Raw genomic sequence first — 15788 nt, forward strand, 5'->3', positions numbered from 1 at the left:
GGGGTTGCTTGGGGTCCTTGTGGAGAGTTCTGGTGCTGTGATGAATAGTTAAAAAAAAAATTATATATATATATATATATATATATATATTAATTGTAACATTAAATATATTTACTGTCACTTTTGTTCAATTTAATAAATAAGGTGAATATTGATAGTTAACCAACTACATACCGTATTGTCTAAATGTCAAGTTAAACATCAGTGATGTCCGATATTTCCAGCATGGAATGTCACACAATATTACACACAGAAGCAGATTACCCTTCTCAGTCTCCTATTTATTTTGCACATACTCACGCCGCTAAGCTTATGAGTTTACATCACATTTCTGCAAAATTTTGCCCCATTCCAAAAAGTGCCCAAAAATATTGTAACTAGAACTAAAAGGTACATCAACAAAAGCTAATTAACACTGTTGTATACAGGGAGCATAGTAGTTGGAGAGTGATTCAAGAGACAAAATTAAATAAATTAGAATAAATAGGAAATTACATTAATTCACAGTCAGACAAGCAGGCAGTTTGTGTAGCATGTATGAAGGTTGATACAGGTTTGGTTTCTGTGCTCTGTATAGTAAGTGGTTGAAGGGTTTTGCTCATGGCTCAAGCTTTGTGGTCCGTTTCCTCTCAGGCTTTGCAGAGAGCCACAGCAGAGAAACGCACCTCCCCTTTCTCCCGCTCTGTAAACTCACGGCACACCCTTGCCGCATCCTAGAGAGAGAGATTATTCAGTCAGTTATTCAGTCAAAGGAAAATGACTCATTGTTTGATGCTCTAAAAATTTATTTTTTTTTTACCGTAAGGTTGACCGTAATAAGAGTTCATAAGAGAGAACATGCTACAGTTAACTACAAAAGACCATTCCCAGGAAAATGTGTGCTTACCATGACGAAGCTGTCTGGTTTTGTAGGTCCATGACTCACAGGTCCATCAATTCTGCCATCTGATGTGACAAACCACCCACTTTTTCATCTCATAGACATTTTAAAAGGAGTTTATACTTAAATTAAAGTCACTGGCAATAAAACAGACACTACACCACAATACAGATCTACTTACCCAGCTCATAAAGCTGACCATTTACATTGACAAATGTAATGAAATGGAAGTTGACTTCGTCTGCCTCTGGCTGTTAGGATTAGAGAGAAGGAAAAAAATAAATAAATAAAAAAAATTAACAAAGTCATTACTTCTAGTATTTGTGCTTTATTGTCAGTTGTTTTGTCTTATCTTGTCCTACCCGACATTCTCCTTCATTAGCAACCGCATCATGAGTTTCCTGGATGTCCTGAATACAATTGTAACTTCATTAACTTCATTTTAAAAACACAAATCAAGTCTGCATGCATTTTAAGTAAAGTCAGCATGAAACAAAACTTTTCTTCCCTATTGTGACGTGAAATGACTTCACAAACCAGAAAAAAAAGAAAAAAAGTAGGACTTGATTTGCCCATTGGAAATTGATTGGATCATTGTGGTTTGCTATTGCTGTGATCTCATGTGAGTGAGATACAATAGTACCATCTACTGGTGGTATTGAATATTGCACAAAAATTAAAATAGTCACATGAACTTTGGGACATTTCAAGTTAATCTTTGTTTTTGGCAAATCACATGTTTTGTGTTGCTCAGCTTTTAATGAATGCTTACAATACCTTATTTTGTTCAAGTTCTTTGGCTCTTTCTGCAGCAGACATCCCTGAGGTGGCTTCCAGAAACTTCTTCAGTGCAGAGTTGTTGTCTATAGACAAGGGGGCAAAAAAAATGAATAAAAAAAAAATAAAATGTTAAATCTTGAATCTGCCAGTCATACAGACAGTCATATCATGGTTAGATACCATACAGTTAATTTATAATAACATAACTTTGTGTTTTAGCTTTAGTGATGCATATGTAATTTGTTGCAGTATGGATTAACATGGTTAAGGAATCCAAACGTCTTTGGCTTGATTTATTTAGCCTGTCAAAATTGCGAAAGCAAAATTAAATAAAAATACCCTTCTTTTAAAAATCAATTTTCTGCATTAGAAAACATCTTATGTATGAGCAGACGTTCAAAGCACATGTCTCCACTGACCAAAATCAATACAGTCCTGGTTGTTGGCCACAGCATGTACCAATCCCACAGTTCCACAGGAGTTGACCACAGTTTGTTTCAGAAAATAAACCCCTTTAGTGTCTTCAACAGACTGTTTGGAACGAAATTCCTCATGCTGGAAGAAAGAAGAGAGATATGGGTTAAAAAGCTATATTATTAATATGATTCATTCTGTGAGAGTTTAAATGTTATATGTTAAAACTGTTAAAATGTTAGCCAAAAATGACAATTTTCATTTCTTTCCTATAATAAAACTATTCAGATTTAACGACACAACTTGTCTTTATGTTTACTTGTATAATATATATTCCTCACGTGGGAAATGACCACGCCCGCGTTTACTGTAATGCTTTGTGTGCGCGCTCATGTGCGTGCGTGCGTCCGTACGTACCTGTTGCGTTAAAGGGAAGAGCAGCATCATGGCACAGCAGGGTGAGGGCACCCCAGACAAAGACTCATCCTCCAGACCCAAAACATCCACAAAACGCCAACTCGAGCCCACACCCAATTTACTCAATACCTAAAGAGATACAGAAAAATGTTCACACTACGCCAGACCCGTTAAAATAAGAGTCTAAAATGCTCCAAGTTTGTAATGAAGGGAGAATTTCATTGTCGACTGTTTATAAATAATTAGAATATATGAATTGTGGTATTACGCAAAATGACAAATTATTGCGTAAAGCATGCATTTAGAGATTCTGCGCGTTATTGTTTTCATGCATAGGTGAGAATGTGTGGCCCACGCCCTTTCGTTTCATATTCGGATCCATGACAGTTCACCCAGACGCCACAGACCCGTCCAGCAGACAGGCTCATCATCACCTCATCTTATGACTCAGCGAACGTACCTTATTCAGCATCTGAAACCAATACAAACGCACAAATATGTCGGCCATAATCATACCAGAGAAAACGAAAGCATGCACGACAAATTAGCTAGCATGGCTAAATCATGAAATGGCGTTAAACCTCCGGGTTTATTTCCATCGGTTTCCACTCCATGGTCGCAGACGGTCGTGAGTGTCACTCCTCAGAGTTCTGAAAGGCGCCGCCCGAGAAAACACAAACCCAACTGAGGGAGCACGAGGATCATATATGCGACCGGTCATATTCCATTTACACAGACCGGAGGGGTGTCCGCTCAGATACACGTGCTATTTCTGTACTGCGGGCACACATATTTACCCCGTTAGTGAAACTTTTCTGTATATTTAGAGCGTCTGAAACTGTCAACGCCACACGGAAGAGAGTAAAACGGAAAAAGTTGGTTCAGATTCTTCAGCAATAGGTCGGTCCGCCATCGACCGATTCTGGAAGCTACCAGTGTTTTCCATCTCTGATGAATCATTTGATTACAAACAGAAACAATGACATTTACAGTAGATTATTTTAAAAAGTGGACAAAATATGTATTAGGTGCACTTATTGACTCGAAGCTGCGTAAATTAGAACTAAAAGACTAAATTCAACTCTGCTCTATTCACATATCTAACTCCTTTGACCTGAGTGGATCAGCTGAAATTACAACTGATGACTTGCACTTTTTGATGCGTTTTAAATGTCAATTTGAAGTGGGTTTACTACTGTCAATCATGTTTGTGTGTCTTTGAAATCCAGTTTACACACTCAAAGACATGAGTTGCCATATTGATTATGAGTTACATAATTAATAAAGGCCCAGTATGTGTGAGAGTATCCTACCTATTTGACATAACAAGGTTTTCTGACTGACTATTGAAAAACCATATGTAGTCTAGATAATGTAAAATGGCATCATCATGTTGCCCCATTTAATTACAGTAGTTCATCCAAAAAATCTAAATTCTGGCTATTTGCTCACCTTCATGGCAAAAGAAGACCATACAAGCATAATAGTGGTAAATAAAACTTGTTTGCTGTATTTCAAGCATTCTGAAGTGATTCATTCACTGAAAATCTCAACAACTGCAGGCTGAAGTTAGTGGTGAAAGGTGTGGGGGGCCCACAACAATTTTTAAAATATATATTTAAAATGTACAGGGCACAAAGCAATGATCCATTCGCAATGATTAACAGTTTCATCACATAAAGCACATGGACAAGTTTTTATAGGCTACTTTTATGATGCTTTTGTGTCCTTTTTCAAGTTTGAAAGCTCCAGTCCCCCATTCACTGTACTTGCATGTAAAAGTGACAAGCACATTATTAAAAATTGCCTATCAAAATAGTGATTTTGGCACAGTAGGCCTAACAAAAAACAACAACAAAAAACACCATGACAATGAATTTAATTTCATTCAAGCAATAAATGTTACAGGTGATAAAAGGTTGCCTTCATGTGCAAATGGTATTGTTATTACAGACAATGTCATCTAATGTGATAAAAACAGGAGTATGTTTTGCTTTTTTACGGCTAAAAAAGGGTATGTTTTAATTCCTTGCCAAGTCCTTCTAGATAGAAAACAATGCAGTTGCAGTTGTGTTTTGGCTTGAAATTTGACCTGAAGTCTTGCATGCATCCATGTGGAAATCAACAATAGGTTACTTTTCAAATCAAATGTTAGATTAGTGTAATGTGACACTCTTCACTGTGTGTTTGATTAGTCTTAATATGTTGCTTGGCAAATAGTTTTTCTCTGTTTGTCTTATTAGACGGTGAGAGCACCTGGAACAGTTTGTTGACCAACAGGGTGGGGAACCATCACACCAGACTTCACAAACCATAGCCTCCTGATGGCAAAAAAAAAAAAAAAAAAATTAAAAACATTTTTTTTAATAAAATTTAAAAAAAATTAAAGTTTATAGGTTTGCTTAATGAATGCTCAAATAGCTTATATTCTATGTTATTCTATATAATGCCTGCTCCATAAGTGATTCAATGCTTTGGTGAGCACAGAAATGTTGAAACATAAGAAGAAAGCAAAAACACCACTACCCATAAGTCACAGCGATTGGCTTATTTGCCAGGGTGTGGCTCAACACATCGTAGTCAAGTTTAATCCTCCTACTACTACTTCATCCTCATTCCTGCTGCTGCTGCTTTGGTCTGTACTGCGGAAACTCTTCTTTCGGTAAGTGAATGAGAAATCCTAAGTCTTAAACTTCCAGGACTGTAGGCTACTCAAATTCTATAGAGTACACAGGTAGGACCCTACCTGTCTGCAAACATTCCCAACATGTTTCCCATCGTAAACCCTGCTTTTAATTATTTCATAATCACATTAGTCTATGCATTAGGGTATATTCACATGTTAATGTTTGTTTCTGAACTGTTATTTTGTCGCTTAGGCTATTTCTTCAGCTTCAAACACTTCGAAGTCCGTGAATCTCAAACATGGTAAGTTATCTTATTGTTGTAATAAAAGTCTATAACATTTGTAGCACATTGGCTATGAAGTTTCAACGCCTTTATTTCTGAATATATTCAATCTTCTGTTGAGAATAGTATAAACTTCCGAAAGTTCATGTGTGTCGACGCCCATCATAGCTGCGTATAAAAAACATTTCCAAGGCGCAAGATCCATTTAAGTCCGTTTACTCGAGTTGTATTGCAGTAAAACACTTACTCGCAGAGTAAAACGATGCTTCCTCATTATCCAACAATATAGACGACACATTTCGGGAGTAAGTTATTTTTGTGTGAAACAACTGTTGATCTAACTATCGACTAGAACAAAGTTTTCACAAACAAGCGCTAATGTTAGAAAGAAACAAAATTGTTGCAATGGAGATCAACTATGACTCATTCGTGTGGGCTAAACGACCCAAAGGGCGTTCCTGTCTGTCTCCATCTCAGATTCTCCACTTCTCTGTCCTTTTTCTTCCTCTAATTCACCCCTGTTCCGCTGAGCCAAAGTAAACTGACAGATCGTTTCCGACAACGTGGAGCATAATACTAATATTGCATAAACTCAGTAGGCTAATGTAATATTTAGATACTATGTTATTATCTTTGAACGTCGTACATTACCCTACTGTCAATATGAAAAGGGCACTGAATTAATACCAGGTGTGCACACAGAGAGAGCTGCAGTTGCTTTGTAAAGTTATTTTCAGCTGTTAAAAGGGGATTGGAAAACTAGTTGCTGTAGGTAAATTAATATCGCTTTAATTTCCATATATTTGGATGTCAAATGTGTTTGTTCATTCTATTGTATGGAGAGAGGCTGAGTAACTAGACTCTTAATGACAGCTCTCTGAGTCTACTGGGACAAAAAAGGCCACAGAACTGAAAAAAATAAAATAAAAGAAAGTTTTATGTTTAAGGAATTGGATTAATCTGCTCAACAAATTAAGAGGTATTCTATGGTAAAATATGTCATATACATTATCATTCACTTCAATGAATGCAAAAGTACAGGATGGTTTCCACCTGACATTCAGCTCCATCTATTGAATTGTAACCACAGTCATACAGAATCCCATGGTGTTTACAAAAAAAATCATATTTTACACATCACTTATGTATTAGATGCCATGTCCATTATGTGAAAATAAAATGGTTTAAAAATTTTTAACAGTAAAGTAAAATGATCTAAAACCAATTGTTATCATTGTTGTGAAATGGAAAAAATGTTAAAAAAAAAAAAAAAAAAAAACATAGTCTGTGTGATATTGTTGAACTAATTTCAGGTGAAATATCTAAAAGAACACCTTCAAGGTGAATGCTGATTTACAAATTTTGTGATAAATATCTTGACAGTGTTGTCAAAAGTAGGGACACAGGTGCGAAATTTAATAAAAAAGTAGGCCTACATTTGATGGCAGGAAAGGTTGCTATCCCATGCCTCAAGAATCTGCAAGTTCTTCTTTAAATGCTTGTTTTGCACAAATTAAATCTGTAGCGCATGATGTTGCTATCACACATCAGTATGAGTCTCTTGTGTTTGGAGCTGGATTTTGGATGACTGGCTCTGGTGCTTCACATTCTTAGATAACCACAGAAAGCACTCAGGCCTGTGTTATTCAACACATTCCCGTGGCTGAGACATTAACAATATGGCTTGAGACAAACAATACATATCCTCTCTAAAACAAAACAAAAAAAAAATAATTTTGTTTATCTAATAAAGCTGTGAGGAGGACTTGGCAAGACTTAGCTATAGAAACAGCTGTGTGGTAGATGTCAGCTGATTTAGACTTGACAGTTTACCTTTCTTATTAGACAATTTCTGGGGACTTAAAGGGATAGTTCACCCAAAAATTAAAGTTCTGTCATCATTTTCTCACCCTCAAGTTGTTCCAAACCTGTATGATTTTCTTTCTTCTGCTGGGCACAAAAGATGATATCTTGAAGAACCAAACAGTTAATGGACCACACTGACATCTATAGCTAGTATAGGGAAAAACATACTATGGAAGTCAATGGGGTAACTGTTACATCAGCTGCTTGGTTACTTACATTAATCAAAATATCATCTTTTGTGTTCAGCAGAAGAAAGAAATTCATACAGGTTTGAAACAACTTGAGGGTGAGTAAATGATGACAGAATTTTCATTTTTGGGTGAACTATCCCTTTAAACTGCTCTTTACCTTGTATAGCAGTGGTCTCAAACTTCCGGCCCGCGGGCCATTAACGGCCTACCCGGCCTGCATCTGATCTCAAAAATAAAACATAATCCTGCCCGCTAAATTATTATTATTATTCTGTAGTTGCTACCTGTCTGATATGCAAAGAAAAAGTCGCCGTTCTATGGTAGCATTCACATATCGCGTCACATAAGCGGCCGCGCCGGATTCTTCTTCTTTCCAATGCGCTTTCGCTCCAGTGGCGTCTGTTGTTGCTATGCAACCATGAGCCGCGCCCGCGCTCTCAACCGTTCGCTTCTATTACGAGCGCGCTTGCCTAAATTACAGTAAAAGCACTCGACTTTAAGTCACGAGCGTCGATTTAAACCAGCGAAACGCGTCCGATGCAACCATTAAACGTTACCGATGCTCAAACGGCATCTTGGACAAATGCGCTTCCAGGTGTCTGCAAGAAACAGAAGAGTGTACAAATGTATTCAGGGATTGTATTTGTTCAGTACAGTGTTGTTCAGTGCAAGATTTTAATGTTATTTAAGCTAACATAAAGTAAGGGAAAATACTTCCACTAAATGTTAAAAACTAATAATGTATGCAACAATGAGAGATTTTTATTTTTTGGCAAAATAAATTTGATATACATAGCTCTAGTTTCTGTTTATTTCTGACCCCTCCACGCCACAAGTGTTGATGGTTTTGTTCCTAAATTAATATATTTTTTTTATTCCATGCACCTTGTTGGATGTGAGAAGTCGCACCAGACTATTGCAATTAATAGTATTATATTAGTAATAGTATTATATAATTATATTACACTCTGTAACAATGAGAGAGACACTGCTGTTTACATTTAGTATGGTAAATAAAATATTTATAGTATACGTATAAAAATATTTTAGTAGACCTAATGAAATTTGAAGTAAAAGAGAAATAATGCAAAGGAAAGTAAATTTACTGAAATGTTGCGCTTTCTTGCACTTGAATGTTAATATGGCCCTCCTGTGAGGTGTCAATCACAGAAACGGCCCCCCGCCAATTTGAGTTTGAGACCCCTGTTGTATAGCCTTGGAGCATACTGTATATGGCTGCATCCAAAATCACATACTTCTTTTGAATAACTAATTAATTTTACAACCACTAAAAAGTATGTTATAAAAGGCTAATCTGGATGTACTACATTCATCATGTTATCATTGACATGTGACCTACCAGTGACAGTTGTGTTGCTTCACTGCCATTAACAAATAATCGTGGCTCTCATGGCTTCATGGGATAGTAAAGTGTCCGTTGCATGCGCACTTCAGAATCTCACCTGAAATAGTAAGTCATCCGGGTACTTTTTCACCTACTGTTTTATGAATACTGTGAATTCAGACATACTAGTCTTTTCACATACTGTTTTTGCCTACTATATGGTAGAGAAGTATGCACTTTCGGGTGCAACCTATCTCTTGTAGGATTACATGGGTGTAAAACAATAGCTATGTATAAACAAATCCATTATAGATTGATTTGCAGTATGTTCAGAGCTTCCGCTGATACTGTGAGGCATAGAAAAGGGCTTTAGAGTGTAAATGTGTGCCTTGTTTTGTCAGTAGTGTGGTTGTCACCCATGGGGCTTAACTGAGATATGAACAAACCAGTGTGCTTGTGTCTGTGCTTGTATCTTTTCCTGTGACTCCTTTGATCCACAAACAGACACGGCTGGAGTGTTGTCTGCTTTTAAGTTTGTTCACTTATGTGAAAGATTAAAAAAGTGTGTGATTTACCCAAAAGATCACATGATCAGCAAGATTTTTGGTTAAATCAGTTGATGTTTAAAGACCTTTTCTGAAATTTGCATAACTTCCTCAATTTGAGTGGGCAGTAACATCTCTTTTAGGTCACTAACATGATAGAGGTCTGAACTTAACCTTTTGGACATGTATAAAACAATGTTAAATTAATTCATATACTGTGTGTGGTATTGTATGAATCACTTGTATGTCCACATCCAGTATTCTGGTATCATTCCTCTGTCTCCCTACACACATACTTATAGAAGATTTGTGGTAGTTGCTCAAAGTTTCCATGTGGAAAAACTACTGCATGTAAAAGTTAAATGCACAGCCTCTTAAAGAGACAGACCTTCGGCTGCAGAGGAAATGTGGGTGTGGTCATGATTCATAGATTACTGAAGTTCCTAAAGTATACATACTACAGAAAAGAGAACATGAAACTAAAATGTTATGTTTCTAATTGTTTTAGGCTGGCAGAGGAACAGTGAAACCCCACAGTGGATTCAATGCTAATAATGATGCTGAGGTTCTCTACAAGGCCATGAAGGGACTCGGTGAGTATATATATATATATATATATATATATATAACCAGTATAACAATCTGTAATGCTGTTGAAGATTTTACACATTTGGTGTAATTTATTATTATTTGGATAATCAAGGCTTTGTATGGATGCATTTGTATTTAGACAATGATTAGTAAGTTTTGCTTGTTTAATCAGTTTGTTTTTTTATCTTTGTGTAAGAGATGGATGTCAGTCTTCTTGTAATGTCGCAGAATAAAGTAATGGTTATTAACAATATTTTATTTATTTTTCTCAGGCACCGATGAGGATGCTATTCTCCAGCTGTTGACAGCACGCAGTAATGCACAGCGCCAAGAAATCAAAGCTGCATTCAAAACCCTGCATGGAAAGGTAACATCATCAGCGGAAATTATGTTTTAAAATTAAAATAACACTACATTTTACAGAGTTTTATTTGAATATATGCTGGGTACATAAAATATATATTTTAAAAAAAAATCTTAAAAATATACATATATTTGTTCTTTCCATCTCTGTTCAGGATTTGGTGGATAATTTGAAGTCAGAGCTTGGTGGGAAGTTTGAGTCTCTGATAGTAGCTCTGATGACTCCTCCCATCATGTTTGAGGTCACATGTCTGCGGGATGCTATCAAGGTACATATCAATAAATATAATTATTTTTTAAGAATACTAATATTCATGATTGTTGATATTAACACTTGTTAAATACACTGTGATACAACTTCATTACTTTGTTAGTTGCATTTGCATTTCTGCATTTGTTGTCTTAGGGAGCAGGCACAGATGAGAAAGTGTTGATTGAGATCTTGGCATCTAGATCAGCCAATGAAATCAACGAGATCAAAAGTTTATACAAGCGAGGTAACTATGTTGGTGTGGCTTATGTTTTTAAGTCTTTGACTTCTTAGTATTCTTATATATTATATAAATATAAATAACTATAACTAATATATATATATATATATATATATATATATATATATAATTAATATATATATATAAATTTATTTTATTATTAATTATTGATACTTGCCAGTTATCCAGTATGTGCAGTTTGTTGAATGCCGCTCTCTTTAGTGTTGATGATATGTGTATTCTAGAGCATAATGATGACCTGGAGGAAGATGTGACTGGTGACACTGCAGGTCATTTCAAGAGGATGCTGGTTGTTTTGTTACAAGTATGCAGTCTATTAACAATCTTTTAAAAAATGAAAATACAATATTTCAATTAACAATAATTTATCTGTATATGTAAATAATTATTATAGAGTAAGACTGGAAGTTTCAGTCCACTGTAAAAAGTGACTTAAATAGACTTAAACCTAAAAATGAAAATTCTGTCATCATTTATTCACCCTCAAGTTGTTCCAAACCTGTATGAATTTCTTTCTTCTGCTGAAAACAAAAGAAGATCTTTTGAGGAATGTTGGAAACCAAACAGTTGATGAACCCCATTGACTTCCATAGTATGGAGGGGGAAAAAACTCTTTAGTTATCAACAGTCTTCAGAATATCTTCTTTTGTGTGAAAGAAATTCATACAGGTTTGGAACAACTTGAGATGAGTAAATGATGAAAGAATCTTCATTTTTGGGTGAACTATTCCTTTAAGTGTGGTTGTTTTGTTATATTACTATAATTTATTTATTTGCTATTAAATGATTTATCCATAGGCCAGCAGACAGCAGGGTATACAAGAGGGCCTTATCCAAAGTGATGCTCAGGTAAGTTTGTGTAAGTTTTGTTGGCATCAAGTCCGGGGTGTTTACACGTCAACAATGTACTAAGAACAGAAAAGTTTTTCCTTTGCTTTTTTCGCATTCAGACAACAACATTGTCAAAACGATCCCTGTTCACAAGGATCCACGAAAATGACTAAAAACGTTATGCATGCCAGGCCAGTAGTTGGTGATATCACTTTGTAAAGAAACACTACACACCTATAGACTGAACACGTAATACGCATGCACATGACGTCATCATTTTCACAAATTTGCATTTTTGTTGTTTACATGGAGACAGTAACAGTATCATTATCAAAAACTTGAAATCACTTTTCAAAAGCTTGCTTTTTCAAGCCTCCAAAACACTGTTGTCGTGTAAATGAATGGCATGAAAAGTTTTCTTTTTTTAGTTGAAAACAGTGTCATGTAAACAGCCCCTAAATATTGGCAAATAACTGTCAAAAATCTTTCTCTTTAACAAAAATTTGAATGTTGAATAAACAATCTTTAGACTTAATATAAAACGAGGTGAAACGCTGCCATCTAGTGCTTGTAGTATGTAATAGCAGTTTGTCAGACATATGAAGTTCAAAAAAGGTTTGTGTGTAGGCTCTGTTTGCCGCAGGAGAACAGAAGTATGGAACTGATGAAGGTCAATTCATCACTATACTGGGAAACCGTAGTAGTGCTCACCTTAAGAGAGGTTAGTTCAGCACATGCATGTAGTTAATAAAATAATTGTTATTTTTGTTTTTGTATTCATTCGTTTTCTGTTAATCTTCAGTGTTTGAGGAGTATAGGAAGCTCTCAGGGTTTGAGATAGAGGAGAGCATCCAGAGAGAAACCTCAGGAACCCTTCAAGAAGTACTGCTGGCTGTGGGTAAGACACACACACACACAAATAATTATTTCACTCAGATATAGATCTCAATTAAGTTCTTATTAGAAAGTGCAAAGTAAAATTTACCTTATTTTAACTTTTTATCATTTATCATTTTATTATAGAGCGAAAGGTTTTTTTAAAAAAAATCATATTAGGGGACAGAATAGTTCTTATAAATTATGAATCACCCATATACAGCACTGTCTGGGTTTTTTCTCATTCTATGGCTGTTTTGTCTCTTAACACTCTCTCTTCTGTGCCTCATCAGTGAAGTGTGCCCGCAGTGTACCAGGTTATTTTGCAGAGAGCCTTTACGGTGCCATGAAGGTTAGTCTGTTTTTCAATATTTGAGAATAAAAACAATTCTGTCCTGCAACACAACTTGTCTCTGGGTTTATATCTTTTTTTTTAAATCTTTTTTTAGTAAATTTGTTGTGTGTTTGTCATTTTATTAGTTTTTTTTTTTTATGTGTTTTTTGTTTTTGTTTTTAGGTTTAGTTTTAATTGTTTTAGTATATCAAGTTAAATTAAATAAATGAAAAATGTTGTTTTGACAACAGGCTTTTTTTTATATTTTATTTAACATTTATTTTATTTTAGGCAACTAAATTGTTTTATGGTTTTAGTTTTAGTTAACTATTAGGGCTGTCAATTTATGGAAAAAAACATTAATGGAAAATGTATTAGTTATGGAAAAATAATGCAGTTAACGCCCCAGACCTACGTAGTTCTTCTTACATTTCATACAGTTGATTGATGAACATGAAGCAGGGCAACAAGTTACCCACTGTATGATGAAGCCTATAGAATGCAGTTAGATAGTGCCCCAAGAAGTCAAGATATTTGGGCAAAAATGCTCCTGTATGAGTTTGTGTCTCATATTTATATATCATACGATATAATACAGCAATATCACATGCACAACGACTGCAATATAACACAAGTGCTGTTCTGTTCTGAATAGCACATGTGCAAATGCGAAATTGATTACAACAGTTCAATAAATATGAAGTTATGTTTTAGACACAATATTGTCTGTTTTGCCAAATTTTGCCATCAAAAAGATTTATATTTAAAGCCGCAGCAGAACTGTTATGCAGAACATCTCCGAGCAACACAGTGTTTCTTTTTTGAATGAATACACGCTTCGAGCGAGCGTGTGAACCAATGATTCAATGCCCCATTCATAAAGAGATCCATTTACTTAATTCCTGAATGAATCAGCCATTCCTGAATGAATCATTCATCGAATTAATGAATAACTTACTGATTTGGACATTTACCACCACCTACTGGCAGTTTGTTTCTTATTATCTTTTCATAAAAATATATCTTTTTTTAATGTCTATTTGATGCTTTTCTTATTTAACACAATAATGACTTCATCTTTTGGGGGTAATTTCTCAGGCAAATTTAATGTGATTAATTGTGTAATCATGCAATTAATTAGATTAAAAATTTTAAATGCTAGACAGCCCTATTAACTATAGCAGTGTTTCTCAACTCCAGTCCTCGGGACCCACTGCTCTGCACATTTTGTATGTATCCCTTATTTAACACATCTGATTTAGATCATTAGCTCATTAGGAGAGTCTGCATGAACTGAATTGAGTGTGTCAGATAAGAGAGACATACAAAATGTGCAGAACAGTGGGTCCCGAGGACTGGAGTTGAGAACCACTGAACTATAGTAACTTTCAAAGAACTTATCCGTTGCTGTAATTCTGCATTCATCCTGCAGGGGGCAGGCACTGATGACCAGACATTGATCAGGATCATGGCTTCTCGCAGTGAGGTGGACATGCTGGATATACGTGCTGAATTCCGCAAGAAGTTTGCAACATCTCTGCACAAAATGATTCAGGTATGTTCATGCTTACTGGTGTACTCCTTATAAAATGTTATTGTTCACTCAGATTAGCGAAACTAAAATTTCTGATCTTTTTCTCTCATCATTTTCTGTTACTGCAGGGTGATACCGCAGGTGACTACCGTAAAGCCCTGCTGCTGCTGTGTGGTGGGGATGATGCATAAGTCCTGCCATCCTCTCTGTCTGGGTCAGATCCCATGACTCCCATCCCACTGGCACCCCTGTGGGATGAGGGCTCAGTCCACTTCTGAACCAGATTCAGGACAAATTACAAAAACGCAACATTCCAAATCAATAGAAGGATCCTCTTGTCCAAATGTGAAGATGCTTTGCATAGCACAGAATAACTTTAAACGGATTCAAATAAGCAAATTTGGCATTCTTAGTTCCCGTGTAAATGTGTAAAAGATTTAGAGTAAAAAATTATTTTAGTAGAAGCTTAAACATAAACACCTTCTCTTTTCCAATATATCCAATATATCAGAAAAATATATATATTAAAAATTCTCTGCTTGATTTGGCCTTAACTTAATCCATTACAGAAAAAGAAAGTCCCACTCATTTCTTTTTAAAAAAGAAAATGCAAGTCTTATAAAATTTATTAAAATAATATCTATCAACCCAGCACTATTATAAAGAAGAACAAAGATTCGGGTGTACTCAATGAAGCAATATTTTTTATGTATTCAACCATTTTTCACTTATTTATTGTTGTTATGCTCACTAACTACCTTGATATTTCAGTTTATAGCAATATAGTATAATAACCAGTCTCATAATTGGCATTATTAATTAGCAAGTTTATTTCACTGTTTCTTTTTAAGCTTTTTGTGTCTGTGTGTGTTTCAAACTAGACTGGTGTTAGTGAAAGGAAAGGTTCACTGTGAGGTTTATTTCATCAATGTTCCACTTTTAGTGTAAACATACCATCAGTGATTTAGAATTACCCACAGCAATTGAAGATCAGCAGAAAGTTTGTCCTCTTAAAGGTTATTAACAATCATTAAAAGCTGAAGAAAAAGGTGCTAATACTAAAATGTTTTAATATTTCATTGCCATAATGTTCTCAATAAACATTCATGAAATAAAAGCAGACAATCTCCTGTGTGACTGACCACATAATGACAACTGAGTTGTTTTGTCTGTAGTCAAAAAAAGCTGCACAATATGTCCTACTGAAATGTTTTTTTGATGTATGACACTCTCAGAAAAAAAGGTACCAAAGCTGTCACTGAGGCAGAACCTTTTCAAAAGATTCACCTTTGTATTTGATCAGGGTTTGAGCTAAACTCTGCAGGGCAGTGGCCCTCCAGGACCAGATTTTAGGAACCCTGACCTAAAGTGTACATATTAGTACTAAAATATACCTTTT

At 35.4% G+C, this 15788-nt stretch overlaps 2 protein-coding genes across 3 annotated transcripts; one reads left to right on the forward strand and one right to left on the reverse strand.

Annotated features, from left to right (window-relative positions):
- Positions 1 to 242: 242 nt before the first annotated feature.
- On the reverse strand, positions 243 to 3246 carry uchl1 (ubiquitin carboxyl-terminal esterase L1 (ubiquitin thiolesterase)). Its single transcript, XM_067403593.1, has 9 exons — positions 3073 to 3246; positions 2952 to 2963; positions 2492 to 2620; positions 2080 to 2215; positions 1658 to 1743; positions 1243 to 1290; positions 1062 to 1131; positions 887 to 945; positions 243 to 713 (listed from the first exon to the last, which is right to left on the reverse strand). The coding sequence occupies exons 1-9, from the start codon at positions 3103 to 3105 to the stop codon at positions 630 to 632; spliced, it is 657 nt and encodes a 218-aa protein (XP_067259694.1). The 5' UTR covers positions 3106 to 3246; the 3' UTR covers positions 243 to 629.
- Positions 3247 to 5046: 1800 nt separating this feature from the next.
- anxa5b (annexin A5b) lies at positions 5047 to 15586 on the forward strand. Of its 2 annotated transcripts, none has more exons than XM_067403844.1 (13): positions 5047 to 5153; positions 5371 to 5419; positions 9857 to 9941; positions 10212 to 10306; positions 10458 to 10571; positions 10709 to 10799; positions 11039 to 11118; positions 11613 to 11663; positions 12273 to 12366; positions 12448 to 12543; positions 12815 to 12873; positions 14288 to 14410; positions 14518 to 15584. In XM_067403844.1, exons 2-13 carry the CDS (start codon positions 5417 to 5419, stop codon positions 14578 to 14580), a joined length of 954 nt encoding a protein of 317 aa, XP_067259945.1. In that variant the 5' UTR covers positions 5047 to 5153; positions 5371 to 5416; the 3' UTR covers positions 14581 to 15584. The 2 variants fall into 2 exon arrangements, with proteins under 2 accessions (XP_067259945.1, XP_067259946.1); XM_067403845.1 differs by lacking the exon at positions 5047 to 5153 and adding an exon at positions 5162 to 5225 and having other exon boundaries at positions 14518 to 15586.
- The last annotated feature ends 202 nt before the right edge of the window (positions 15587 to 15788 follow it).

The sequence above is a fragment of the Chanodichthys erythropterus genome, chromosome 12, assembly GCF_024489055.1.
Source record: "Chanodichthys erythropterus isolate Z2021 chromosome 12, ASM2448905v1, whole genome shotgun sequence".
In the NCBI taxonomy this organism is placed as follows: Eukaryota; Metazoa; Chordata; class Actinopteri; order Cypriniformes; family Xenocyprididae; genus Chanodichthys; species Chanodichthys erythropterus.

Excerpts from the sequence above, each read along its gene's own strand:
- uchl1 (XM_067403593.1), bottom strand. The coding sequence starts at position 3,105 with ATGGAGTGGAAACCGATGGAAATAAACCCGGAG. Across the intron at positions 2,216-2,491 it reads TCTTCCCTTTAACGCAACAG|CATGAGGAATTTCGTTCCAA; the intron begins GTACGTACGGAC and ends TCTTTCTTCCAG. Across the intron at positions 1,744-2,079 it reads CCAGGACTGTATTGATTTTG|ACAACAACTCTGCACTGAAG; the intron begins GTCAGTGGAGAC and ends CCTTGTCTATAG.
- anxa5b (XM_067403844.1), top strand. Across the intron at positions 9,942-10,211 it reads CAAGGCCATGAAGGGACTCG|GCACCGATGAGGATGCTATT; the intron begins GTGAGTATATAT and ends TATTTTTCTCAG. Across the intron at positions 10,307-10,457 it reads TCAAAACCCTGCATGGAAAG|GATTTGGTGGATAATTTGAA; the intron begins GTAACATCATCA and ends ATCTCTGTTCAG.